This window comes from Bos indicus x Bos taurus, chromosome 4, assembly GCF_003369695.1.
Source record: "Bos indicus x Bos taurus breed Angus x Brahman F1 hybrid chromosome 4, Bos_hybrid_MaternalHap_v2.0, whole genome shotgun sequence".
Taxonomy (NCBI): Eukaryota; Metazoa; Chordata; class Mammalia; order Artiodactyla; family Bovidae; genus Bos; species Bos indicus x Bos taurus.
This window is the reverse complement of record NC_040079.1, coordinates 21,429,639-21,455,944: the sequence shown is the minus strand read 5'-3', so window position 1 is coordinate 21,455,944 and position 26,306 is coordinate 21,429,639. Positions and strand designations below refer to the sequence as shown.

Genomic DNA, 26,306 nt, shown 5'->3' with positions numbered 1-26,306 from the left:
GAATTTTCAGGTGATGCTGATACTGCTGCTTGGGCTTCTCCAAGTGCTTGAGAAGCACTGATTTAAAAGATTATGTGTCTTTTGTAGTAACCAGGTAAGAGGAGGCTGGGGAGGGAAGAGGTTTCTGTAGAAATGGTATGCAAGGTACATTTTTTTTGTTGTTGGTTGTTTAGTGTTTCACGATAAGTAAAATTATATAGATTTTAGTCTTGCTCATGTTCTTCCAGCTTTAAACAACCATTGCTGTATTTTCAGACGTAGGTTTCCTGGATAATTGTTTTGTTCCAGTCTTCTCTTTCCAGACCAGATTTAGTCATCGACTGGGAGAAAGTTCAGGAGAAGGAAAAGAAAATGATGGCTTATTAGAGATAATCAGTAGCTTTAATTTTAATTCCTTGATGTTGTGTTCTAGAAAGTACTGTTGTTACCTATCTCTTAAGTAACATGAACTCTTTGAAGGACTCGAGCTCACCAGTTTGGGGCACCGTGATTGCACTGTAACATCTTCAGGGGTTTTCTCTCTCCTTTCTCCCTTCACTCAACAATCCCGGTTGTTGTTCAGTCGAGTCCGACTCTTTTTGTGACCCCATGGACTGCAGCACTCCAGGCTTCCCTATCTTTCACCATCTCCTGGACCTTGCTTAAACTCACGTCCATCGAGTTGGTGATGCCATCCAACCATCTTGTCCTCTGTCGTCCCCTTCTCCTCCTGCCTTCAATTTTTCCCAGCATCAGGGTCTTTTCTAATGAGTTAGCTTTCACATCAGGTGACCAAAGAATTGGAGCTTCAGCATCAATCCTTCCAGGACTGATTTCCTTTAGGATTGGCTGGTTTGATCTCCTTGCAGTCCAAGGGACTCTCAAGAGTCTTCTCCAACACCACAGTTCAAAAGCATCAATTCTTTGGTGCTTAGCCTTCTGTATGGTCCAACTCTCACATCCATACATGACTACTGAACAAACCATAGCTTTGACTATATGAACCTTTGTTGGCAATGTCTCTGCTTTTTAATACACTGTCTAGGTTGGTCATAGCTTTTCTTCCAAGGAGCAAGTGTCTTTTAATTTCATGGCTGCAGTCACCATCTGCAGTGATTTTGGAGCCCAAGAAAATAAAGTCTGTCACTGTTTCCATTGTTTCCCCATGTATTTGCCATGAAGTGATGGGACCAGATACCATGATCTTCGTTGTTTGAATGTTGAGTTTTAAGCCAGCTTTTTCACTCTCCTCTTTCACCGTCATCAAGAGGCCCTTTAGTTCATCTTTGCTTTCTGCCGTAAGGGTGGAGTCATCTGCATATCTGAGGTTATTAATATTTCTCCCTGCGTTCTTGATTCCAGCTTGTGCTTCATGCAGCCCAGCATTTTTTGCATGATGTGCTCTGCGTGTAAGTTAAATAAGCAGGGTGACAATATACAGCCTTGATGCGCTCGTTTCCCAAATAATCCTGATGGTTGTGCATTTTGTGTGATGGGCTCTGTCTGGTGTTCTCCTGTCTCTTGTCACTGTCAGCAGTTAGCTCACTGGCATTAGAATGTATTTCTCCAACATTCCCTTTTCATTCTGCTTTGCTTTTCTATTCGAGGTTGTGAAAAATGAAAAGGTTGACATTGCACATGAAATAAATGAAAATAGGTTATTGTTAACAAAATGAAGTGATCTTTATGAGATTTTAATGTAAACCTTTAGCATGTGTTTTTTTCCCCTCTAATTTTTATAACATGGCCAAGAGCCAAGTCATAACTCGTATACCTGACATCCATTCCTTGTGCAGAGATCTGAAATCTATAGACTTTATTAGCTGTTAAAAACTTTATTGGCCAGGCATGGTGCTTGATCTGTTTATGTGTGGGTATGTATGTGTATCTTATTTACTCAACTGTATAAAGAGTTTTATTCTTCCTTGTTCAGAATAGTCAGATATTTGATTAAATATGTATATATAACTTCATCATTACTGGGTTTATTATAGTACTTTATTGTTTGAAGAAGAGTTGAGGCTCCTTTCAGGAGAACAACAAACCAAAATTCAGAATTTCAAAGTTTCTTCCAGAAGATATATTCTCTTCTCCCCAGACTAATTCCTTTTTTCCAGAGATGGAATTTAGATCTTTCTGTGGCCAGATTCCCTTCGTTCAAGAAACTGCTATCATCTCCTTATGGATCCTCTTCTCTTCCCCATCTCAGCTTGGAAATCCTCCTTTTAAAGACAATTTCCTGCTGTCTGGTACTACTTACTCTTTGCCTGTCTTAACGTTTAGAGTGCTTAGATTATTCTACAGCCCCAACTATAGTTTACTCTAATACCCCCTTCTATTAGTGCATTGGTAATTTAACCATGTTATTATTCTTTTTTGAAAAATATGGGAAGGCTTAATAAATGGTGGTTAGGAGGATTGCCATCTTGGTGGGGTTGGAGAGAGAATTACTCGTCAAGGACAAGGTAACACACAGAAGAGCTGACTGTATTTGAGGGAGGTTTTGAAATCACTAATAATTTATTGAAAACAACCAAATGATACAGCTTTTTGAGAAAACAATCTGGCAGTTCCTTTATGGTGAAACAGTGATCCAACAGTTCTACCCCTAGATACATTCCTGTATTCATTTCCTAGGGTGACTGTAACAAAGGGCCGGTGACTGGGTGGCTTAGAAAAACAGATAATAATTGTCTCACAGTCCTGGGAGCTGGAAGTCCTAAATCAAGTATTGGCAGGGTCCTGCTCCCCCTAATGGCTGTAGGAGAGAATCTTGTCTTGCCTCTTGCATTTTCTGGTGTTTGCCAGAAATCCGTAACATTCCTGGTTTGTAGATGCATCAGTGCAACCCTCCATCTTCACTTGGGGTTCTACCTGTGTGTCTCTGCATCTTGTCCAAATTTTCCTGTTTATAAGGATACCCAAAATATTGGACTGGAGCCTAACCCAGTGACCTCATTTTAACATGATTACCTCTATAAAAACTCATTTCTAAGTGAGATCACATTCTGAGGTGCTGGAGGTTACCTTCAACATACGTTTTTTGGGGGAAATACAGTTAAGTGCATAACAATACCTAAGAGAAATGAAAACATATGTCCAAACAAAAACTTGTACACAAACTTTCAAAGCAGCATTATTCATAAAAGACAAAATGTAGAAGCAACCCAAATGCCCATCAGTGGATGACTGGACAGATGAAATATGTAGTATGTCCATACAATTAAATATTATTCGGCATTAAAAAGTAGCTAGTGAACATTCTATAATGTGGATGAGCTTCGATATCATTATTACATGAAAGACCCCAATCAAAAAGGATCACATATTGTAGGATTGTACTGGTATAAAATCTCCAGGATAAGCAAATCTATATAGACAATAAAATAGATTGTTTGTCTCCTGGGACTGAGTTGGAGGGGAAGAGGGTGGAGTGAAGAGTGACTGCTTATACATGCAGGGTTTCTTTTTGGGGTGGTGAAAATATTCTAAAACTGATTGTGGTGATCTTTGCACAACTCTGAATATGCTAAAAGCCATTGTGTACGTTCAATGGGTCAGTTGTATGGGTCAGTTGTATGTGAATTACTAAAGCTACAAAATAATCAATGAGATTTAAAAATGAGAGGATTTGATATAGCCCTGGAAAGCAGTAGTTTGGGGCAAATACATGGAAGTGACAGGTAACAAAGGAGAAGTGCATGGATGTGGAGTATAGAATAAATACAAAAATTAAAACGCAGCTTTGACCATTGGGGCAGAAATGGATTTATAGGCATTACTGAGGCTTCCCTGGTGTCTCAGATGGTAAAGAATCCACCTGCAATGCAAGAGACCTGGGTTCAGTCCCTGGGTTGGGAAGATCCCCTGGAGAAGGGAATGGCAACCCATTCCAGTATTCTTACCTGCAGAATCCCCATGGACAGAGGAGCCTGGTGGGCGACAGTCCATGGGGTCACAAAGAGTCCAGACACGACTGAGTGAGAAATTAGTGGGCATTTGTTCTTAGGCTTCAATTAACTTTTCTTGTGAAGGTCTTTCTTCCTTTAATATGGATTGTATGGAACTAACTTACCTTTCAGTGGAAACAGTGTCAGACTTTATTTTTGGGGGCTCCAAAATCACTGCAGATGGTGACTGCAGCCATGAAATTAAAAGACGCTTACTCCTTGGAAGAAAAGTTATGACCAACCTAGATAGCATATTGAAAAGTGGAGACATTACTTTGCCAACAAAGGTCAGTCTAGTCAAGGCTATGGTTTTTCCAGTGGTCATGTATGGATGTGAGAGTTGGACTGTGAAGAAAGCTGAGCACCAAAGAATTGATGCTTTTGAACTGTGTTGGAGAAGACTCTTGAGGGTCCCTTGGACTGCAAGGAGATCCAACCAGTCCATTCTAGAGGAGATCAGCCCTGGCTGTTCTTTGAAAGGAATGATGCTAAAGCTGAAACTGCAGTACTTTGGCCACCTCATGTGAAGAGTTGACTCATTGGAAAAGACTCTTATGCTGGGAGGGATTGGGGGCAGGTGGAGAAGGGGATGACAGAGGATGAGAGGGCTGGATGGCATCACCAACTCGATGGATGTGAGTTTGAGTGAACTCTGGGAGATGGTGATGGACAGGGAGGCCTGGCGTGCCTCGATTCATGGGGTCGCAAAGAGTTGGACACGACTGAGCTACTGAATTGAACTGAACTTACCTTTCAGAGATTAATGAAGTAGGAGCAACTTTAAATTATAACTCCTATCCCTATCACTGTAAACAAGCTGTATAAAAAATGTTTTCATTTGGGGAATAACTGATTTAAAACAGCAGTGTTCATGCTCGAAGAGGTCAGTTATACAAAGAATAGAAGGTACGTGTAGAGAAAGGTATAAGGCTGGCTGTTGTCTGCAGGAGAAGACAAGGGAGGTATATGGAAGGGAGATAGGGAAGGTAGAAATGGTGGGATTGGTAACCAGGAAGTATGGCAGACATTCAGGGGGAAAAAATTGGCAGAAAAACCAGAATATATCATTAGGCACAAGCCAATAGCTGGGGAAGCAAATGAGTGAAGATTGCAGTTTGTCCATAGGAAGTCTTTTTTTTTTTAAATTTAATTTAATTATTTATTTTAATTGGAGTCTAATTACTTTACATTGTTATGGTGGCTTTTGCCATACATTGACATGAATCAGAGGAAGTCTTAAGAGTGGTTTGTGATCTTGGCTCCCCGATCCTTGGGAGGAGAACAGCTTTGTTCCCTTTTGGTCTGTAGTACCCCCTGGTGGTACTGTTGTTAAGATTCATCAAGGTTCTTTGCTGTTGCTAAGATTCCCTGTAGTAACGTCCATGCCTAATGTGGAAGAAAAGGACTTCACGTGCTGGAAATAGACTGGACTAGGCTTTAGGGTCACATCATAAATACTTGTTATCTCTTATTTTAGGAATCCTCTAAACGCTAATTCCCTCTACTAAAATTTCTCTTACAGTGTATGTTGAAAAAGAAGATCCAAGTATTCTATGCCACAGCTCCAAGAATTAAGCATAAGTCACTTTTTAAAGATCAGAAGAAAGTGTTTATTTCTTCCATGTCATTTCTGATAATTTAGTGAGATCATAGCCCTTTAAAAAATTTATTGTAGATGTATATGCTCACAAATAGGAATACCAACATTAGTTATTTTATATGTCATTAACCTTCATGAGTTCATGTATGAAGGCTACATGTGTCGTGTTAGTCGCTTCAGTCATGTCCAACTCTTTGTGGCCCCATGGACTATAGTTTTCCAGGCTCTTCTGTCCATGGAATTCTCCAGGCAAGAATACTGGAGTGGGTAGACATTGTTTTCTCCAAGGGTTCTTCCCAACCCAGAGATCTAACCAGGGTCTCCTGCTTTGCTGGTGGATCTTCTTGGAAGGTTAGGAAACCTAATTTTCATGTGGTACTTGATAAATTCTCAATCTAAAAAAAAAAAAAAAACATTCTATTGAATTTGGAAAATATCTTGATTTGGGAAAGATAGAAGGCAGGAGAAGGGGATGACAGAGGACAAGGTGGTTCGATGGCATCACCAACTCAGTGGACATGAGTTTGTGCAAGCTCCCGGAGGTGGTGCAGGACGGGGAAGCCTGGCGTGCTGCAGCCTGTGGGGTCACAGAGGCGGACACAACTGAGCCCCTGAGCAACAACAAATTGAATTCAGATACTGACTTTCCAAGATTCCAAAAATTAAGTGAATCTCGCTTATTTAAAGGGCTTCCCAAGGGGCACAATGGTAAAGAATTCGCCTGCCAATGCAGGAGATATAGGAGACGAGGGTTCGATCTGTGAGTCAGGAAGATCCCCTAGAGTAGAAAGTGGCAAACCTGCTCCAGTATTCTTGCCTGGAAAACTCCATAGGCAGAGGAGTCTGGTGGTCTACAGTGCATGGGATTGCAGAGAGTCAGGCATGACTGAGCAAGAGGCACACACCCCCTTACTTTAAGGGGAAAATACAAGATTTTTCTAATAGAAAAAGATGACTGGCCAATTTATTTGTGTTTATATGTGTTTATTGTGTTAAAAAAATGTAAAGGACTTCCCTGGTGGTCCAGTGGTTAAGAATCTGCCTGCCAGTGCAGGGGACATGGGTTCAATCCCTGGCCCAGGAAGATTCCGCATGTGGTGGGGGCAATTAAGCCCATGCACCACAACTGCTGAGCCCATGTGCCTAGAGCCTGTGCTCTGCAACAAGAGAAGCCACCACAATGAGAAGTGTGTGCACCAGAACTACAGGGTAGGTCCCACTTGCTGCAACTAGAGAAAGCCCTCACGCAACAGTGAAGATATTTTTTTGAAAAACCATAAAATTTACCATCTTAATTGCTAATTTATTTTTTCTGTGAATTTATATTTCTATACATCCCCCTGTTTTTGACTAATGTCTATTACCCTAGTACAGTTATTCACAGCATCTCCTTTCACTTTCTGAAGTGCCCCAGCTTGAATGATAAATTATATGGTCATTTATTATAAAGGTTATTCACCTGTATTAAGAATGAATCTTTGAAATGGGTGTGACCCGATTGCCTATTCCCTGTAAGTACAAAAGTTGCTAAATTCTTTGCATTGGTCACAAAGGTAACAATGAATGTTGTTGTAGACTGATCTGATTCCTAGTCCTGTTTTCTAGATATGTTTCTGTAAAATTCTCCCCTTCAAACAGGATCTTTCAAGGAAGTGGGCAGTTTTCCCCCATACTGTTCTTAAATTGTTTGACACACTTAAAGCATCTTGCCTTCTGTTGGGCAGAGTACGATAACTGAGAGAATCAATGACAGCATACTGTCTTATACAAATACCTTATTGTAACTTTGGATTGGAAAGAAGGATAAGCCAGTCACGGAACTAATTGGGAAATTGGTCTGCCCTGAAGTCTCCAAGGGCCTTAAGATCTTTTGGCTAAGAGTGTACACGTGTTACTCATCTACTCTAGATTATACGTACCCTGATAATGGAGAAAGTTCCTAAGATGTTATTTTGTTTCTCAAATATTTGGTGCTAAGTCGCTTCAGTCGTGTCCAACTCTGTGTGACCCCATAGATGGAAGCCCACCAGGCTCCCCCATTCCTGGGATTCTCCAGACAAGAACACTGGAGTGGGTTGCCATTTCCTTCTCCAATGCATGAAAGTGAAAAGTGAAAGTGAAGTCGCTCAGTCGTGTCCGACTCTGTGCGACCCCATGGACAGCAGCCCTCTAGGCTCCTCTGTCCACGGGATTCTCTAGGCAAGAATACTGGAGTGGGTTGCCAATTTCTTCTCCTGATTCTGTCCTAAAGTCAGTCAAATCCTGCCTGTGGGAAAGAAGGCAGATGCTGTTGAATTAAAGTAAAACCCAGACAGACCTCAGGGCTTAGCCATGACCATGATAAGTGAACAAAGCCCAAACCCAGTTCAGTGAGTCTCCTCTTACTACCTGCTGCTGCTGCTAAGTCACCTCAGTCGTGTCCGACTCTGTACAACCTCGTAGACGGCAGCCCACCAGGCTCCTCTGTCCACAGGATACTTACCACCTGAGCTGTTTTAATTTTTTTCCTGAAAAGTAGCCCTTCCCTTGATCTTTCTGTTTGGAATACTGTTATGAGAAGCTGACTTGAGTATCTTTGGCAAGTAAAGTATAAAAAGGTAATTTCATGCAACTAATTGAGTCTTATATTATTATGGTTTTACATTGTGGTTTGTGAATGACACTCCCTGGTACAGCTATATGAGATGGCCCTTTTTTGAGCGCATGCTGTGCGCTAAACACAGTTCTGGGCATTTTGCATACATGTTTCTGGTAGGAATTAGAACAAGTGTTTGAACTTACTGGAAAACTGTGGTTCGGTATTTTGTTTTGCTTTGTTTCTATGTCTTACTCTGCTATTTAGTATAGCCAAATCATGTTTTTTTAATTTTTAAAATGTATTTTTGGCTGTGCGGGGTCTTTGCTGCTACATGGGCTTTTCTTTAGTTGTGCGAGAGGGGGCTGCTCCCCTTGCAGTGTGTGGGTTTCTCATTGCACTGCGTCTCCTGTTGTGGAACACAGGCCCAAGGGTGCGTGGGCTTCAGGAGTTGCAGCACGTGGGCTCAGTTGTGATGCATGGGGTTAGTTTTTCCACTGCATGTGGGATCTTCCCAGACCAGGGATTGAACCCATGTCTCCTGCATTGGCAGGTGGACTCTTTACCACTGAGCCACCAGGGAAGCCTGTAAGTCATGTTTTTAAATTTTCATTTGAACAATCATTGATTGTTTTCATTTGTTTTGTTTGGTTGGTTTTTTAGGTTTCACATGTGAGATCACATGGTATTTGTCTTTCTCTGCCTGATTTCACTTAGTGTAATACCCTGTAGAGCCATCCATATTGTCACAAATGGCAAGCTATCTTTTTTATTACTAAGTAATGTGTCATTGTGTATATGCACCACATCTTGTTTATCCATTAATTTATCAATGAATAGTTAGGTTCCTTCCATTTCTTGACTATTATAAATAATGTTCCAGTGAACATTGGTTTGTGTGTATTTTTTTTTTTTTTTTGAATTAGTGTTTTTGTTTTCTTTGGATAAATACCCAGAAGTGAAATTATTAGAGCAACCCACTCCAGTGTTCTTGCCTGGAGAATCCCAGGGACAGGGCAGCCGGGTGGGCTGCCGTCTATGGGGTCGCACAGAGTCGGATATGACTGAAGTGAAGCAGCAGCAGCAGCATAGTGGCTCTATTTTTAATGTTTTGAAAAACCTGCATATTGCTTTCTATAATGGCTGCACCAATTTACAGTCCTGCCAACAGTGCACAGGGTCCCCTTTTCTCCACCTTTGCCAGAAGTGGTTATTTGTTGTCTTTCTGATGATAGCCACTCTGAGAGGAATGAAATGGTATCTCACTGTGGTTCTAATTTGCATTTCCCTGATGTTTAGTACAGCTGAGCGTCTTTTTATGTGTCTGTTGGCCATCTGCATTTCTCCTTTGGGAAACATCTATTCAGGTCCTCTGCCCAGGTTGCTTTTTTTTTTTTTTAATGCTGAATTGTTTGAATTCCTTGTCTACTTTGGATATGAACCCCTTATCGGATGTATCACTTTGCAGGTATCTTTCCCCATTCAGAATGCTGGCCTTTGGTTTGTTGATAGTTTCCTTCTCTGTGCAAAGGCTTTCTGTTTGGTATAGTGACATGGACTGCTTTACTTTGAACTTTATAGTAGTTCTTAATTCCTTCAGAAGAAAGACTTAAATATATGAAATACTATATAGTAAGAAAACCTCTACATGAAGGACTGCTTTATTGATTTTTAACAGCATAAACAACCACCCATGCTGTACTAAGAAGTCGAGATTACAGCAGGGCCCACCTCTCACCAGCTACTACCACGATGACTCCTAGCCCAGGCTTAGTATCTAATAGCTCCCTGTTCCTTTGCATTCCAGATGGGTGTGTGTTTCTTTCTCTGTGGTTGGCAGAGCCATTTCCTGTTTGTTTCCTGAAGGCCCACATTGGAGGAGAAGCGAGGTACTGAACTGAAGCATTGGATGTAGTCTGCCTGTTGCCAGCGGAAGTGGATTGTTTAGTCTGGGTTCAAGAAAGGACTAGGCAGTTTCAAGTTTGGAGTAAAAGTGGCATGCAAGATGGGCTTGCCCCACTGAAGAACTGTGTGCAGCTGCACACGTAACAAGGCAAAGAATGATGAAGTGAAATTAGAGACTTAAGGAGGAAAGGTCAGCTGGGACTTGCTGTGGGGACAGGGACTGACTGACCAGTCACCTTTGGCATTTTGTGGGATATTTTCAGAAGTAGCAAAGTCAGGCCTCTCTTCTGTGAAGCAAATGCTTATCTAGCGGTATGGTTACACTTTCTCTTATTGATTTATAGAAACCTTCCTTTTTTAAAATTGTAAAGCATTTAACTATAAAATTAGATGTAGGATGGATTCTACTCTCTGCCTTATTCTAAATCAGAGGCTGTTATGTTATCATCATGTTATACTACTCAAATAACCAATTTCTAATTCTCCCCTGGCCAGTCTTTTAAGTTGTACATGGATAGCATTCAAACCTAAAAGAAAGAAAATTAAAAGTAGGTGGAACATATATGAAATTCAGAATCTTGTGTCAGCTCTTATTTTGGCAACAGAAGAATACAGAACTCTCATCACAAGTCCCCGTCAGTGGGGTTTTAATTGTGACTGATGTGATTGGGAAAAGGAAGGGGGGCGCGGCTGGCACCTCCCATTTGTATAATTTGATTGGAGTTTTGCCCTCTTTCTCTAATTCCCAAAAATATGCATCATGTAATTGGGGTTTCCCAGGGCTTCCCAGGTTGCGCTTATGGTAAAGAACCCACTTGCCAATACAGGAGACACAAGAGACATGGGTTCGATCTCTGGGTCAGGAAGATCTCCTAGAGGGGGACATGGCAACTCACTTCAGTATTCTTGCCTGGAAAATCTCATGGACAGAGGAGCCTGGCAGGCTACAGTCCACGAGGTCACAAAGAGTCGGACACGACTGAAGCAGCTGAGCACGCACGCGCACGTTGTCCTGTATAGATCTGTCTCCCCAAACATCTTTTCTCTTGTTTCCTGATATTCAAAGATTTTGGGCAAACACTTTGGAGAAAACCAAAGAAAATATATAGTAGACAAATTTAATTTCAGTTATTTGCTGTTTGTGCACTAAATACAAATGACTTTTTCTTCAGCCTTTTTGACCGTCTCTCTTTTTTTTTCCTTAAAAAGGTAATAAAGGAATCACAATCTTTAGTGAAAGCTTCAACAGTAAGGGACTAGATTTAATTTGAAAGCTTAGAGAGTTCAGGTTCATTCATTTCGGCCATGTGCCAAGGGTCCATTAAGTCAGGTGCCATATATTCTTGGTGCAAGGATGCAGCACCTGGACCTGGACATGCAAAGTCTGTACTTCTGAGGCACACTGTGAGTCTCCGTTTCGATCTCCTGAAATTTGGCCGGTACTGTACCTCCGACATAGTCCTCTGAGGACTATATGTACAGACTATATGTCTTAGAGTTTTTGTTAACATTCTATTCCTAACAGCCTTTACTTAATTCATATAGTTGTAATATCGGATCATTAAGCTAAAAAAATTTCTGGATTCCAGCAGCCAACACATGATAAAATTCCTTACAGTTGAACAAACATTACTAAATTCTTGCATAAGGCCCCGTTCAAAAGCATGAGCATCACAAGAGTGGCTAAAACATTGCCTTACAATCCTGGTGGGAGAAGTGAGTATTTGCTCAGCCACCGCTGATAGAATGCAGAGGGGTAGTGCTGTATATCTGTGTGGGGATCTTCATGACTGTCCATGGTTCCTGTTCCTGCTCAGTGGTCAGGGGAATCATTGTAGATACAGTCTTGATTTTTTGAAGTCGGTCCTGTGTGCAGAGAATTAAGCTGTTAAGATTTCTTCCCATATTGGCTTTGAGTTACTCCTTTGACTTACCATCAAACTTTCATTATTTCTTAGTTGAAATATCCCAGTCATTAAAATGGATTGCAGTTAACTTTCAGATGCTCCTACGTGGAAGATTCAAGAATGAAAGACAACAGTTGGGAGTTGGAGAAGGAGTTGATTCGGGATTAGATATTTCCCTTCAGAACATTCTTAGATGTCGTTTAAAACAATCTAAACCCATTATCAGATGGAGGATGTGATATCTGGCCACTCATTATAACTTTCATATGATGTTCCCGTTAATGCATTTGTAATATGATATTGCATAATATAGTATTGATTTGGTTTGATTTAATCCAATGCAGATGCATTTTTTAGCCTTAGGAGTTCTGCTTGCTTAACTCTCTTAGGACAAAGAATGTGACTTATGCCAAAATTGAGGAATAAGTAATGGCTTCATTGTGGTTTTTCCTAATTTGCTTTTTTAAAATGTCAGTCACTAAGTCTGTTGACTGATTATTAAGTGGTCTAAGTATTTTAAATATTTGTAAGTAATTAGTCTGCTCTGTGAATGGCTTGAGTAGTCATTAAAGTGGAATGTCAACTTTATTTATTGGAAATATTTCTATTTTTGTTGAACTCTCCTTTCTTTATAGGTGAAATATTATAGTTCTCGTGGCCTTTGTTTAGTTTGCTCTTTCATTTGGTCCCACACAAAGCCGGGTTGTTATCTAAGCCATAAGCATGAGCTTGAGAGTAACGCTCTTAAAAATAACACTTGTTACACCTGGTTAGATCTGAGGCCATGGTCAGATGAGTTCCACGTGTGCCCCTTGACCCTTGCCAAAGACCTAGCATTTTTCTCTGAGGTCACATCATAACCCCTAACCCTGGCCCATGATAATCCCCGTGTGTTAGCTATTTCAAGGGGATCAGACAAGTCAGTTCATCCCTCTTGTTGTTGTTTAGTCACCAAGTTATGTCCTACTCTTTTGCGACCCCATGGACTGTAGCGTGCCAGGCTCCTCTGTCCATGGGATTTCCCAGGCAAGAATACTAGAGTGATTACCATTTCCTTCTCCAGGGGATCTTCCCAACCCAGGGATCGAGCCCTGGTCTACTGCACTGCAGGTGGATGCTTTACTGCTGAGCCGCAGGCGAAGCCCATTCATCCCTGTACTAGTCTTGAAAACATGAGACCTCTAGGTTCTGGAGTCCAGTTAGCACCCAGCCCTTCACAAGGGCAGAACAGGGACATAAACATTCTCCTCTCTCCTAGTACTGAGGTGGAAATAGCCATCGACGAGTCAGATGACCAGAGCTGAAGTCCTGGAAGTTGGAATTTTTTTTTAAAGTCCAATTTTACTACCTTAACTGTCTTGTGATTTGAACCATAAACTTCTCTGGATCTGTTCAGTAGTTTTTCAAACATCTTTCTAGAGATATAATTCACATGCCATACAGTTCATCCATTTAAAGTATATAATTCAGTGGCTTTTCACAGAGTTGTTTATTCACAGAGTTGTCCATCTATTAGCACAGTCAATTTCAGAACATTTTCATTACCCTCAAAAAAAAAAAAACAACACCCCGTACCTGGCTGTCACTGCGCAGTCCTCCCATCCCCTCTGGCCCTAAGCAACCACACACCTATTTACGTCACTGTTAGATTTGCCAGTTCTGGCCCTCATGCGTGCTTAGTTGTTCAGCCGTGTCCGACTCTCTATGATCATTTGGATTGTAGCCTACCTGGCTGCTCTGCCTATGGGATTCTCCAGGCAAGGATACTGGAGTGGGTTGCCATGGCCTCTTCCAGAGGATCTTTTTGACCCAGGGATCAAACCCACGTCTCCTGTGTCTCCTGCATTGGAAGGCGGATTCTTTGCCTGCTGAACCATCTTGGGAAGGCACCATTTGGTATAAATGGAACCATGCAGTATATACTCCTTTGTGACGGGCTTCTTTCACTTAGCCTACTGTTTCCAGGGGTCATCAATGTTTAGCATGTATCAGCACTTCATTCCGGAGAAGACAATGGCACCCCACTCCAGTACTCTTGCCTGGAAAATCCCATGGACGGAGGAGCCTGGCAGGCTGCAGTCCATGGGGTCTCTACGAGTTGGACATGACTGAGCGACTTCACTTTCACTTTTCACTTTCACGCACTGGAGAAGGAAATGGCAACCCACTCCAGTGTTCTTGCCTGGAGAATCCCAGGGACAGGGGAGCCTGGTGGGCTGCCGTCTGTGGGGTCGCACAGAGTCGGACATGACTGGAGTGACTTAGCAGCAGCAGCAGCACTTCATTCCTTTTTATTGCCAAATAATAATCCATTGTCTGGATCTACCACATTTAATTCATCCATTCATCAGTTGGTGGACTTTTAGGCTGTTTCCATCTTTTATCTGTTATGAATGATGCTGCTCTGAGGGTTTGGGTATGGGTTTTTGTGTGGACATATGTTTGCATTTCTCTTGGGTGTGTACCTAGGAGTAAAATTGCTGGGTCCCCTGGTAATTCTGTGTTTACCTGTTTGAAGAATTGCCAGACTGTTTCCCAAAGATTCCACAGGATCTTATACTCTTAATTTACAATGTATTAGGATTTCAGTTTCTCTATATCCTTAGCGGTCAGCTGGCTCTAAACCACGTGCTGTTGCATTCTGCTCTGACTGTCTCCAGGGGTTACATGCGGCAGCTGCTGTGCGTCCAGCTGACAGATCTGACCTGACAGAGCCCGAGGGCTCTTAAAATCCAAGGCAGTCATCTCCCAGCTAAACAGCTGGCTGTCTGGTCTGAATTTATTTGTTCTTGCCAGCTTTAGTTAGGAGTGGTAATCATAGGTAGGGTTGCAGTGTGAGGGTGGGAGCTTCGCAGGACAAAGTAATGTGTTAGTAGCCTACTCTTTAAATCTTCAACCTAGAAGAGAATTCCTAGTGGAGAAAGAAGAAATACTTTTCATGCTGTCCTTTGTCATGTTTCTCTTTTTAAGTCCGTTCCTTCTACCTCACACCCTGTGTAATGGTGGTAGAGAAGAGTGTGTGTTTCTTTTTTTAATTAGACAGAGGCAGTGGAGGCCCAGAGAGGGCCTCCGAATTATGACCATTAGTTAATAAAAACAACAGAGTGCATTGATAACTAACTGCCACTAACTTATTCTACCATTCTCACCTTCCAAGTAAAGGAGGACCCTTGAACTTGCCTCAGAACTTGCTCTCCCTAGGTCCTTTCTGTTAATATAGCACAGAAGCATATGGTTAGAGTTTAGAAGTCTATATAATAAATGTCTGTTTTTAAAGCAGATAATTTGAACACTTTCGGTTACCTTTTAATTAGCTTAACTCCATTTCTTCAGGTCTCCTCTCTTTGTCCATTTTGAATCAGAAAAACTTGAAAAACATTGTATACTAATTACAGACACTTAGGTTTCAGCTCACCCACTCCAGTGTTCTTGCCTGGAAAATCCCAGGGACGGGGGAGCCTGATGGGCTGCCGTCTACGGGGTCGCACAGAGTCGGACACGACTGAAGCAACTTAGCAGCAGCAGCAGTAGCAGGTTTCAGTTCAGTTTAGTCGCTCAGTTGTGTCTGATTCTTTGCGACCCCATGAACCGCAGCACACCAGGCCTCCCTGTCCATCACCAGCTCCCGGAGTTCACCCACACCCATGTCCATTGAGTCAGTGATGCCATCCAACCATCTCATCCTCTGTTGTCCCTTTCTCCTCCTGCCCTCAATCCCTCCCAGCATCAGGGTCTTTTCAAATGAGTCTGCTCTTCGCATCAGGTGGCCAAAGTATTGGAGTTTCAGCTTCAACATTAGTCCTTCCAATGAACACCCAGGACCGATCTCCTTTAGGATGGACTGGTTGGATCTCCTCCCAGGCCAAGGGACTCTCAAGAGTCTTCTCCAACACCACAGTTCAAAAACATCAATTCTTCGGTGCTCAGCTTTCTTCAGAGTCCAACTCTCATATCCATACATGACCACTGGAAAAACCATAGCCTTGACTAGACGGACCTTTGTTGACAAAATAATGTCTCTGCTTTTCAATATGCTGTCTAGGTTGGTTGTAACTTTCCTTTCAAGGAGTAAGTGTCTTTTAATTTCATGGCTGCAATCACCATCTGCAGTGATTTTGGAGCCCAGAAAAATAAAGTCAGCCACTGTTTCCACTGTTTCCCCATCTATTTGCCATGAAGTGATGGGACCGGACACCATGAGCTAAGTTTTCTGAATGTTGACCTTTAAGCCAACTTTTTCGCTCTCCTCAGCTAGGTTTAAATCCAGGCTTTGTTTACAGCCTGTGTGATCTTGAATTGTTTGCTTAAGCTCTCTGTGTCAAAATTGTTACATGGAAAAATAATAGTGCATATCTGATTAAACAAGTTAACACACATAAAGTACTTCGAAAAGTATGTGGCATGTGAAATGTACATTAGCTATTTATCGTTTAAAGCACTCATTAAAAAAAAACCAAAAAACCTATAACCACCACGGCTGCTACTACCCTTGCTACAACTCCTGCTCTTCTGGTCAAAGTTGAACAACCTATGATTCAGGTTACTTAAAAAAGGTCTGATGGAATTCCCTGGTGGTCCAGTGGCTAAGGACTCCATGCTTTCATTGCCAAGGCTGTGGGTTTAATCCCTGGTCTGCAAACTCAGATCCCACACACACCTTGCTCTCCCAGCAGTTGGAATGTTAAAGGGCAAGAGGACGAGACCTGTCAATCATTTAGTTAGGAAACAACCAGCAACAGGTTGCCCCAAAACATGTTTTCCTAAGATTTGATGTAATGTAAATTTCTGTCTCATCTTTCTTTCTTTTTTTTTTTTTTTTTAAATCTTCTGGAATGTCCTTGGCTTCCAGTGACCATAGCTGGAATCCTTGAGTATCTGGCATGGTTCCAAACACACAGTTAATGTGGGACTAAGTAAGTGTGCACGTAAATACGTAACCAGAGCTTCCTCCTGGGTTGTCTTTAACACCTTGTTTCTTCCCCTCTTGATCTCCAGGTATCTCGGATGAAGAAATTATCAACATTACTCTTCCTACTGGGGTCCCCATTCTCCTGGAACTGGACGAGAACCTGCGTACTGTTGGGCCTCACCAGTTCCTGGGCGACCAAGAGGCTATCCAAGCAGCCATTAAGAAAGTTGACGATCAAGGAAAAGTGAAACGAGCTGACAAATAAAGTTTTTCCCACGTGCTGGCTAGGAATAGCTGCAGAAGGAATGGCATGCGGTGTGTTATGAGTGCTCATCTCCCACACCCCCCCCCTTTTTTTTTCTGTCTTCCCACCTGATTTTTCCAGATCTAGGCTGTGGGGTAGAGTTTGTAGAGGTAATTAGGTCTTAACGTTGGCCCAGTTAAAGGCTTTAGGATGCCCATAGCCTTATGTGCTAACCCCTGCCAGCCTCCTTTTAATTAGTCACTAAGTTAATCACCAGTGGGGCTTAATCAATGTCCTAAGTTTCTGAGATGGAAAAGCAACAAGTGAAGCTTAAGTTCAAGGTCGTTCTCATTCAGTAAATCAGTATTGAGTCACTATTGACAGACCTTCACTTCAATAAGACGTTTGTATTTATAGAAAATTTCTGGGATGATAATAAAGGATATTAGATAATATGCTCTACTTAAGTATTTATTACTAGTCTTTTGTACTCTGATAGGTAAGACCAGAGGCCCATTAAATGGGAGAGTCACAGATGGATTCTTCCAAAGCAGCCAGCTACAAACAGCAAGGCCTTTTGCTCGTCTCAAGTCCAGAGACATCCTGTTTGACATCTGGTGGAATTCCTCTCTAGTGCTGGAATTAGCAGCATATAGACAGCCATAGCTGTTCATGTTCTCTTTTGTTTTTAAACATTAATCTTGGGCTCCTTAAAATTGATTTAAAAATAAGTTCTGTGTCTGAAAATGGTACCTCCAAAGTATTTCCATATGATTCCTAAGTATTAAGTACAGGCTACTGAATTAGTCTCTGCTTTCATCTTCCTGTAACACAAAGAGTTGTACTTGTTTCAACACACAGACATGCTTAATTCTCTATAAATTGAAGTTTGGGTCAGGGTGCAGTTAGAATATAGTGGGTGTAATTTCATTCACTTGAACAGGGGAAATGGTTTACTGGCACTTGTCAGTGGACATTTGTTCTTTATCTGCTGAGGGCAAAACATGGTGCATAGTCTACAGTACTCAGGGTAGACCACAGACTGATTGATTGATTGCTCATCAATCTTAATGATACAGGATGTCTTTAGATGCTGTAGACAGGTACGTCATCATTTCTTTAAGCTACTGCTGCTGCTAAGCCACTTCAGTCGTGTCTGACTCTGTGCGACCCCATAGACAGCAGCCTACCAGGCTCCTCTGTCCCTGGGATTTTCCAGGCAAGAACACTGGAGTGGGTTGCCATTTCCTTCTCCAATGCATGAAAGTGAAAAGTGAAAGTGAAGTCACTCAGTCATGTCCGATTCAGCGACCCCATGGACTGAAGCCTACCAGGCTCCTCCATCCATGGGATTTTCCAGGCAAGAGTACTGGAGTGGGTTGCCATTGCCTTCTCCGTTAAGCTACTGCCTTATATCAAAGCAAGTGACATACGTTTCAATGATAGAGTCATCTTAACAGTTTACAACTATAATAGCTATTACAGGTATCACGAGTTTTTCATGGTTTTCCATTGGTGGGTTAGTTTATTTGTATCCATTTTGTGGTAAAATTGGCATTAGAAGGAAACTAACTATAAAACCCTTGCCACTGCTTGGTCTCCACTGATCCTTAAATCAAGATTTAGAGGGACTTTCCTGGCAGTCCAGTGGTTATGACTCTGAACTTCCAATGTAGGGGACACGGGTTCCATCCCTGGTCAGGGAACTAAGACCCCACGTGCTGTGTAGCGCAGCCAAAAGATAAAAAATAAAGACTTAGAGCATCAGCTGATAAAGATGGCTGAAAAGAACGTGGTTTGCTCACAGCTGGCCACATCTGCAATGCGTAAGGACGTGGAGTGTGGCTGCTTGACATTCCTGACCGACTACTGTCTTTTCTGTTGCCGTCCTTTTCAGTCCTGTTGCCCAACCAAATAGCACTCTTTATGATAATTCAGAGATCAGGGTCACAGACACAACTACCGTCTTCCTAGAATTCCAAACCTATGGCTAAACTTCAACTCAGACCATTTTTGAACAGCTTTATCTCTGGAACTGGCATCTGAATTTTCCAGCCCAAGTGGTGACCATGTCTTAAAGCAGCTCAAGATCCCAGATTTGGATTCTTCCCTCACCCCACCTCTAGACGTCCACCTCCAGAGGACCCCCAGCAGCATGATTGCTCCCTTGCGCAAAGCTGTGCTCACACTTAGTCACTTTGGAATCTCACAGACTTCCTCAGAGAGGGATAATTGTTGCTGACACATTCTGGTACAATTTTGGTTTTATTGTTTTTGAGATCTTGGCTGAAATAAAAGAGATATTTATGAAAACTTGATGTACAATTATCTTTAACAACTTTAGCACGTCAACCTCGAGACCACCTAGTGAACCTGTTTTCTTTGCACGGTTTACAAAGTATTCAGGATTTTTGATGTAGGTACCTCGAAGTATGCCTAACCTGGATCCTTGGTATCCTCTGTACTATGTCAAGCTGGGACCATAAAAAGGGGGAATTTTTTAAATCTAAAAAATGATAGCTTATCTAGAAATTTGGTCCTTGGCAGGCCAGGTTTGGCTTGCCTTGGAACCACCTAGACAAGTTTTTTCTACCCAGGCTGTAATGCTTGTTATATGCAGGTCCAGTGTGGTAAGATAATAGCCATAGCAAGATGCTATGAATTTTCATTTTTAAATGTCTCAAATGAATCCTGTATCCCAGTACATTGAGACTTTGTTTTTCTTAAAAAAAAAAAAAAAAAAAATTCTGCCTCAGGAAAAAAGGTTCTTAAAATCATCCAGTACAAATTTGAGCACTGAATTAACAAAGCATCCTCAGTTAGGATACGTTACATCATGTATATTTCCTTGATAAAGATGTGCGAGGAAAATTTCTTAACATGATCTGGCTATTTCCATGCTTAACCAGATTCTTTTGCCCCAAATTTGCAGACTATTTCTCATCTTGGGTCATGACCACTTTTATTAAAATGCAGCCCTTTGTGTGCACATTAATGGCAGTGGTTATTTGTCTTCTAGCCTGGGAAGCCTCCCCAGAGGCTCTGTAGCTTTGTTGCCAAAATGCTTTTTTTTGGTTAAAGCCAATCCCTGTTGGGCTGCAATTGGCCAACTTGGTGGCCAGAAGCAGAAATTCTTCCAGGAAAGAAAAGTCAGAGATCACGTATGTTTACCCCCTTCCTACCATGTAGTTTTTTATTTTCCAGCCCCTCTCTGTTTATGACAGAATGAAGTAGGGGAACCGGCTTTACTGGACAGAAAGTTCATCATCCCCAGCATCATTTTTAAGCTCTTACAAGTGGCGAGTCTCTCTTCAAAGTTCAGGTTCCCTCTCACCTGGGAAGTCTTTCATATATTTCTCTTCCCTCAGAAACACAAAATTGCCTCAACATTTCAGACTCTGATCACTTTTCCTGCTTTTGTCTTCTGCGTGGTTGGATTTTGCAAGTTTGGGGCTCACTTCTATAGCACTACTCATCATAAATCATGCCTTGCCTCTCAGCAGATCTGACTGTGGCAGATGCTATGTTATGCTGTATCCTGAGGGTTTCCACATTGGACTGTGAGGGAAATTTTGTCCCAAGGGAAATATGAAATGGCCATACTATAAGAACATTTTAATCATGTAATCTCCCTCTAGTGCCAAAGCTATTTAGCAAAATGATAAGCAGAATTAAAGTCACTCTTGCCCACAATAGGCAAAATTGTATTCATTGGAGGATAATCTCACTATATAGACTAGCTTTTAAGGCGTGGAATTTAAGTCCAAAAAATGTAAGTTCCTTAGACAAAATCGTAAACATGAGCCAGATTGTCATCATTTGACTTTCACATAATAGAGCCACATTTTATTTGCCTTTTATTTAGTTGGGGCTAGCCATTTAAACTTATGCTTACTCTGATTTAACAGGAATATATTTTTAATATCTTTTTATTATAAAACATTTTAAACGTCCACAAAAGCTGAGACTAAATAGCACAAGCAATACTCATTTACTGATCACCCACTACCACTTCATTAACTTTGTTGTTGTTTAGTTACTAAGTCATGTCTGACTTTTTGCAATTCCAGAGCCCACCAGGCTCCTCTTCTTCCCAGGCAAGAATGCTGGAGTGTATTTCCCTTTCCTTCTCCAGGGGATCTTCCCAACCCAGAAATCGAACCGGTGTCTCCTACTTGGCAGGCAGATGCTATACCACTGAGCTACCCGGGAAACCTTCTTGTGACCACCATCATGTGGGTCTTCTCACTCTGCCCACTGGATTGCTTTGAAACAAATGCTGAATATCAAATAGGATAGATTTTGAGAAGGAAAACTCCTTTAATAGTCTTCAACCAGTTAAAATGGAAGCCCCAGTAATTTCTTCTGATATTTGTCCATTTTGGTACTCTTAAGAAATAGCCATTGCTAAGTTGTCCAATTCAGGTCCTAAGTACAGTTGCATTATCTGTCCTTGCTCTTTAGAGAGCTGTTAGTCTGTTCTGTGTGACTTCTGCAGGATAATTTGGGATGATTTGGTAACACTGATGTTAAATTCAAGTATTTAAAGATGAAAGTGTTCCTGAGACTGTTTTAAAGAATTACTTAAGTAATTCTGAATTTCATAGGTTTAAAAATTGAGCATATTTGTTGATGTTATTGTAAATTAGGTTACTCACAAAGGGAGAAGAGAGAGAAGGTGGAGGAAGATAAAGACCACCATGTTACTAGTTTTGAACTGCAGATATTTGTATGAATGTGTATATAATTTCTTCTCCCTTTCCCCCACCCCAAGCTCTGGCTGTGTGCTCTGAAAGGGCCTGGAAGCCATAACCTAGTAATAATGAACACACCTAGTTACCTTGATCTTGTTTTCTAAATACTGTTTCACAGATGTTTGGGAAAACACCAACTTCCAGGTTGGAAGCAGATAAAGTGAGCTTAGAACACCTTGAGTCAGAAAAGAAGAAAATGCCCAAAGACTGGTAGGACATAAACATTGGCTTCAGGTGCCAAATTTGGGGCAGTTTGAGATTAAAGAATAACAGTGATGGATTATAAAACCTTTGTCTTAGTCTGTTCAGGCTGTTGTAACAAAGCACCACAGATGACTTAAATAAACACCTCTCACGGTTCAGAAGGCTGGGAAGTCCAAGATCAAGGCACTGGCAGATTCAGTGTCTGATGAGAACTGTCTTCCTGGTTTTCAGACAGACGTCTTCTGGCTGTGTCCTCACACGGTGGAGAGAGAGGGGGCTCTGGTCTCTTCCTTTTAGAACACTATTCTTATCATGGGGGATCCACCCTCATAACCTCATCTAAACCTGCTCACCTCCCAAAGGCCCCACCTCCAAACACCATCACCCTGGGGAGTAGGGTTTTACCAATCAGATTTAAACCTTAATTGGATATTTTGATTAAAAGTTACAAAAGACATTTTAGGGGCTGAAAAATTTAAGGGTGAGGTGTCACGATGCCTGCAATTCTCCTTCAAATGGTTCAGCCAACACAGTGTTCATACATATTTAAAGAGACACATAAAGCAAATTAGTAAATTATAATTGATAAATGGAGGAAAATTTATAACGCTGTATTATTCTTCCAGCTTTCCTGTAGGTTTGATATTTTTCAAAACAGAACCAAAGAAAAATAGGAAACATTGATAAGCAACCAAAACAGCCTCGTATTGAAAACATGTTTTTGCTATATGCAATGACTGGATAAATGTGCCTGGTTTCTGTACTTTTTATTTCTTCTCGAAATTTCAGTCTTTGTTAGTAAAGGAAAACCTTCTTAAGTCTATATTGTCAAGAAACAAATAGTTGTATGCTTATTTTACTTCTGCTAGATCTAGTGCTACAGTTACATATCGGACCAACAATTATTAATACTTTCTCTGCTAATACAAGTCAGAAACAGGATTATGATTGCCATCACCTTGTAGCTGAAAAAACAGAATTTCTTTCTCCTGATGCAAAACCTTGGGCTTTAATCTTTTCCTGCCTGAGGCTGACATCCCTTCTTAATGACACCTGTTTGACTCCTAAAGTCCACTTAATCTCTGGGCCTCCATTTCCTTGGAATTTAGCTCCCCGAAGCAATCATCTCCCATGTCCCTTGTTTCACTCAGCTCAGTGTCATACCTCAGCTTGAATACGTGTGACCTCGAAACAGCTCTGGTCTCTACTGCTGCTCCATGCTTCCTTCTACTAAGACTGCTGGGGGTCAGTAGCCTGTAATGAATGCTTCTCATTGGCACTAAAAACCAGCCTTTTATTTATATTGTGGTTGGCCACTTAAGCCTTAAGTCTATTCTTACTTTAAAAACAAGGTTCATGAAAACAATCCCTGTTTTCATGAAGGAAGCTCTACCTTTTCAAGACGGCTTCATTTAATTCTCTGCAATGCCACGTTCTTAAAAACTTCAGCATAGACTAGAATGCAACATAAGCTTGTGTCCAAAGAGCCAGTGCATCACTTCCAGTCTGCAGAAAACAGATGCCATCTGATAGCAACTGCAGCAACCATAGACCAAGATGTTAGGTGGTGCCTTTCTTTTCCTGAAGCACTTGCACCTGGAGGAGCTATTTTGCTTCAGAGTTTTTACTCAAGAATTTCTCATGAATTCACTCTAGCCACACACATACTTAAAAGGGCACATTAGCCAACCACATTGCCCTGCATCCACTTGAGAGGAAATTTCATTTGATGTAATATTGACCTAGTGTTAGTCGCTCAGTTGTGTCTGACTCTTTGTGACCCTATGGGCTGTAGTTCACCAGGCTCCCCTCCAGTCAAGAATACTGGAGTGGGTTGCCATTCCCTTCTCCAGGGGATCTTCCCAACCCAGTGCTGGAACCCAGATCTCCTGCATTGCAGGCAGATTCTTCACCATCTGAGCCACAAGGAAAGGTCAACGTTGACCTAGGTGGAGAATAAAACACAGCTGGAGTTTGTATCAGTCAAATTAATTGTGTAAAAATCTCCTCTTTTACAGAGAAGACTTTGGAGTATTTAAACCTGGACCTTGGAGCAGAGAGGGTCAAGACCATTATATCGTTGTACACTCATGATTGAGGTCATTTAATCCATTCTGACACTTTTTCTATAGAACATTCACTGGAGTTCTCCAGGCAGCTACTAGCCGTTGGTATAGTAAAATACTAGTCAGTATTTTTATTTCTGAAGCACCCCAGGATTCTGAATTGGATTGTAGGAAACATTATTTGTAGCTGGAATTCTAGGTACTCTCCCAAGAGTCTTGGTATTTTATAATCTTTATTTAATCTTTATTTCTGCACCTAGACACTGGGGGTCAGTATTTATTCATAAATGCCTCTCCATTTGACTGTAAGCCTAGCTCTGGCTACTTACAAAAGGTGATGTCTAGAGAGTCCTGGAGTTGATTGTGGGATTTCTTTCTCTGATTATGTAACTACAGAGCCCAGCCTAGGTAAACATAAAATGTAAATATAAACATTGTGGATCCCTGTAGGACTGTAACCAGAGAAGGAGGCAGACAGTTTTCAATCTGAAATACAAACTAACACCAGATCCTTTTCATTTCTGGAGACTTGTCTGGCAACATTGGTCCTATGGGTGCACTCAAATGCTCAGGCAGAATTTGGCCATCACCCTTAACTTTCCTTCTGATTACTTATTTTTTGTTGATTCTCTCTCCTCCTAGCTGTCAAATTCATCTCTGTCCCCACCACTCACACCTTGAGTCACATCTCTACTTTTTCTCTCGTTATGAGACTCACATGCTGCCTTCTGCACTAAGAAGGCATTTTTCTCTCTCTAGACATTTAAGCAGTCTTCTAGATGATCTGCTTTTGTTCTACTTCAGTCCTCTCCCGGGTGATCTTTCAAAAGGTCTACCACACAGTACTTCACACAAACTTTCAGGGACACCAACATTTTTTAAGCCTCTGCCTTTGTACTCATTTCTCCTCCATCACCACTCCATCTTTTTATCTCCTGCCTAATATCTGCTTATCTCTCAGGGCTCTTAGGCTCTCAAGGATCCCTGTGATTTACCTGTGCTGGATCTCATCTGTTCCTTTGTCTTTTCCCTGGCAGGAAAGTGGAATGAATTTCAGTTCAGTTCAATTCAGTCGTTCAGTCATGTCTGACTCTTTGTGACCCCATGAATCACAGCACACCAGGCCTCCCTGTCCATCACCAACACCCAGAGTTCACTCAAACTCATGTCTATCGAGTCGGTGATGCCATCCAGCCATTTCATCCTCTGTCGTCCCCTTCTCCTTCCCCCAATCCCTCCCAGCATCAGGGTCTTTTCTAATGAGTCAACTCTTCACATGAGGTGGCTAAAGTACTGGAGTTTCAGCTTCATCATTAGTCCTTCCAATGAACACCCAGGACTGATCTCCTTTAGGATGGACTGGTTGGATCTCCTTGCAGTCCAAGGGACTCTCAAGAGTCTTCTCCAACACCACAGTTCAAAAGCATCAATTCTTCGGCGCTCAGCTTTCTTCACAGTCCAACTCTCACATCCATACATGACCACTGGAAAAACCATAGCCTTGACTAGACAGACCTTTGTTGGCAAAGTAATGTCTCTGCTTTTCAATGTACTATCTAGGTTGGTCATAACTTTCCTTCCAAGGAGTAAATGTCTTTTAATTTTATGGCTGCAATCACCATCTGCAGTGATTTTGGAGCCCCAAATAATAAAGTCTGACACTGTTTCCACTGTTTCCCCATCTATTTCCCATCAAGTGACGGGACCAGATGCCATGATCTTAGTTTTCTGAATGTTGAGTTTTAAGCCAACTTTTTCACTGTCCTCTTTCACTTTCATCAAGAGTCTTTTGAGTTCCTCTTCACTTTCTGCCATAAGGGTGGTGTTATCTGCATATCTGAGGTTATTGATATTTCTCCCGGTAATCTTGATTCCAGCTTGTGCTTCTTCCAGCCCAGAGTTTCTCAGGATGTACTCTGCATATAAGTTAAATAAGCAGGGTGACAATATACAGCCTTGACGTACTCCTTTTCCTATTTGGAACCAGTCTGTTGTTCCATGTCCAGTTCTTACTGTTGCTTCCTGACCTGCATATAGGTTTCTCAAGAGGCAGGTCAGGTGGTCTGGTATTACCATCTCTTGAAGAATTTTCCACAGTTTATTGTGATCCACACAGCCAAAGGCTTTGGCATAGTCAATAAAGCAGAAATAGATGTTTTTCTGGAACTCTCTTGCTTTTTCCATGATCCAGCAGATGTTGGCAATTTGATTTC

The 26,306-nt window shown here is 41.6% G+C and overlaps 1 protein-coding gene across 1 annotated transcript in view; it reads left to right on the top strand.

Moving 5' to 3' along the window:
- BPGM (bisphosphoglycerate mutase) overlaps positions 1-19,382 on the top strand; it is a 33,278-nt gene extending 13,896 nt beyond the window's left edge. Inside the window, exon 3 of the mRNA XM_027538951.1 lies at positions 16,912-19,382. Coding sequence (XP_027394752.1) covers positions 16,912-17,090 — 179 coding nt within the window. The 3' untranslated portion in view covers positions 17,091-19,382. The remainder of the gene's footprint in view (positions 1-16,911) is intronic.
- The last annotated feature ends 6,924 nt before the right edge of the window (positions 19,383-26,306 follow it).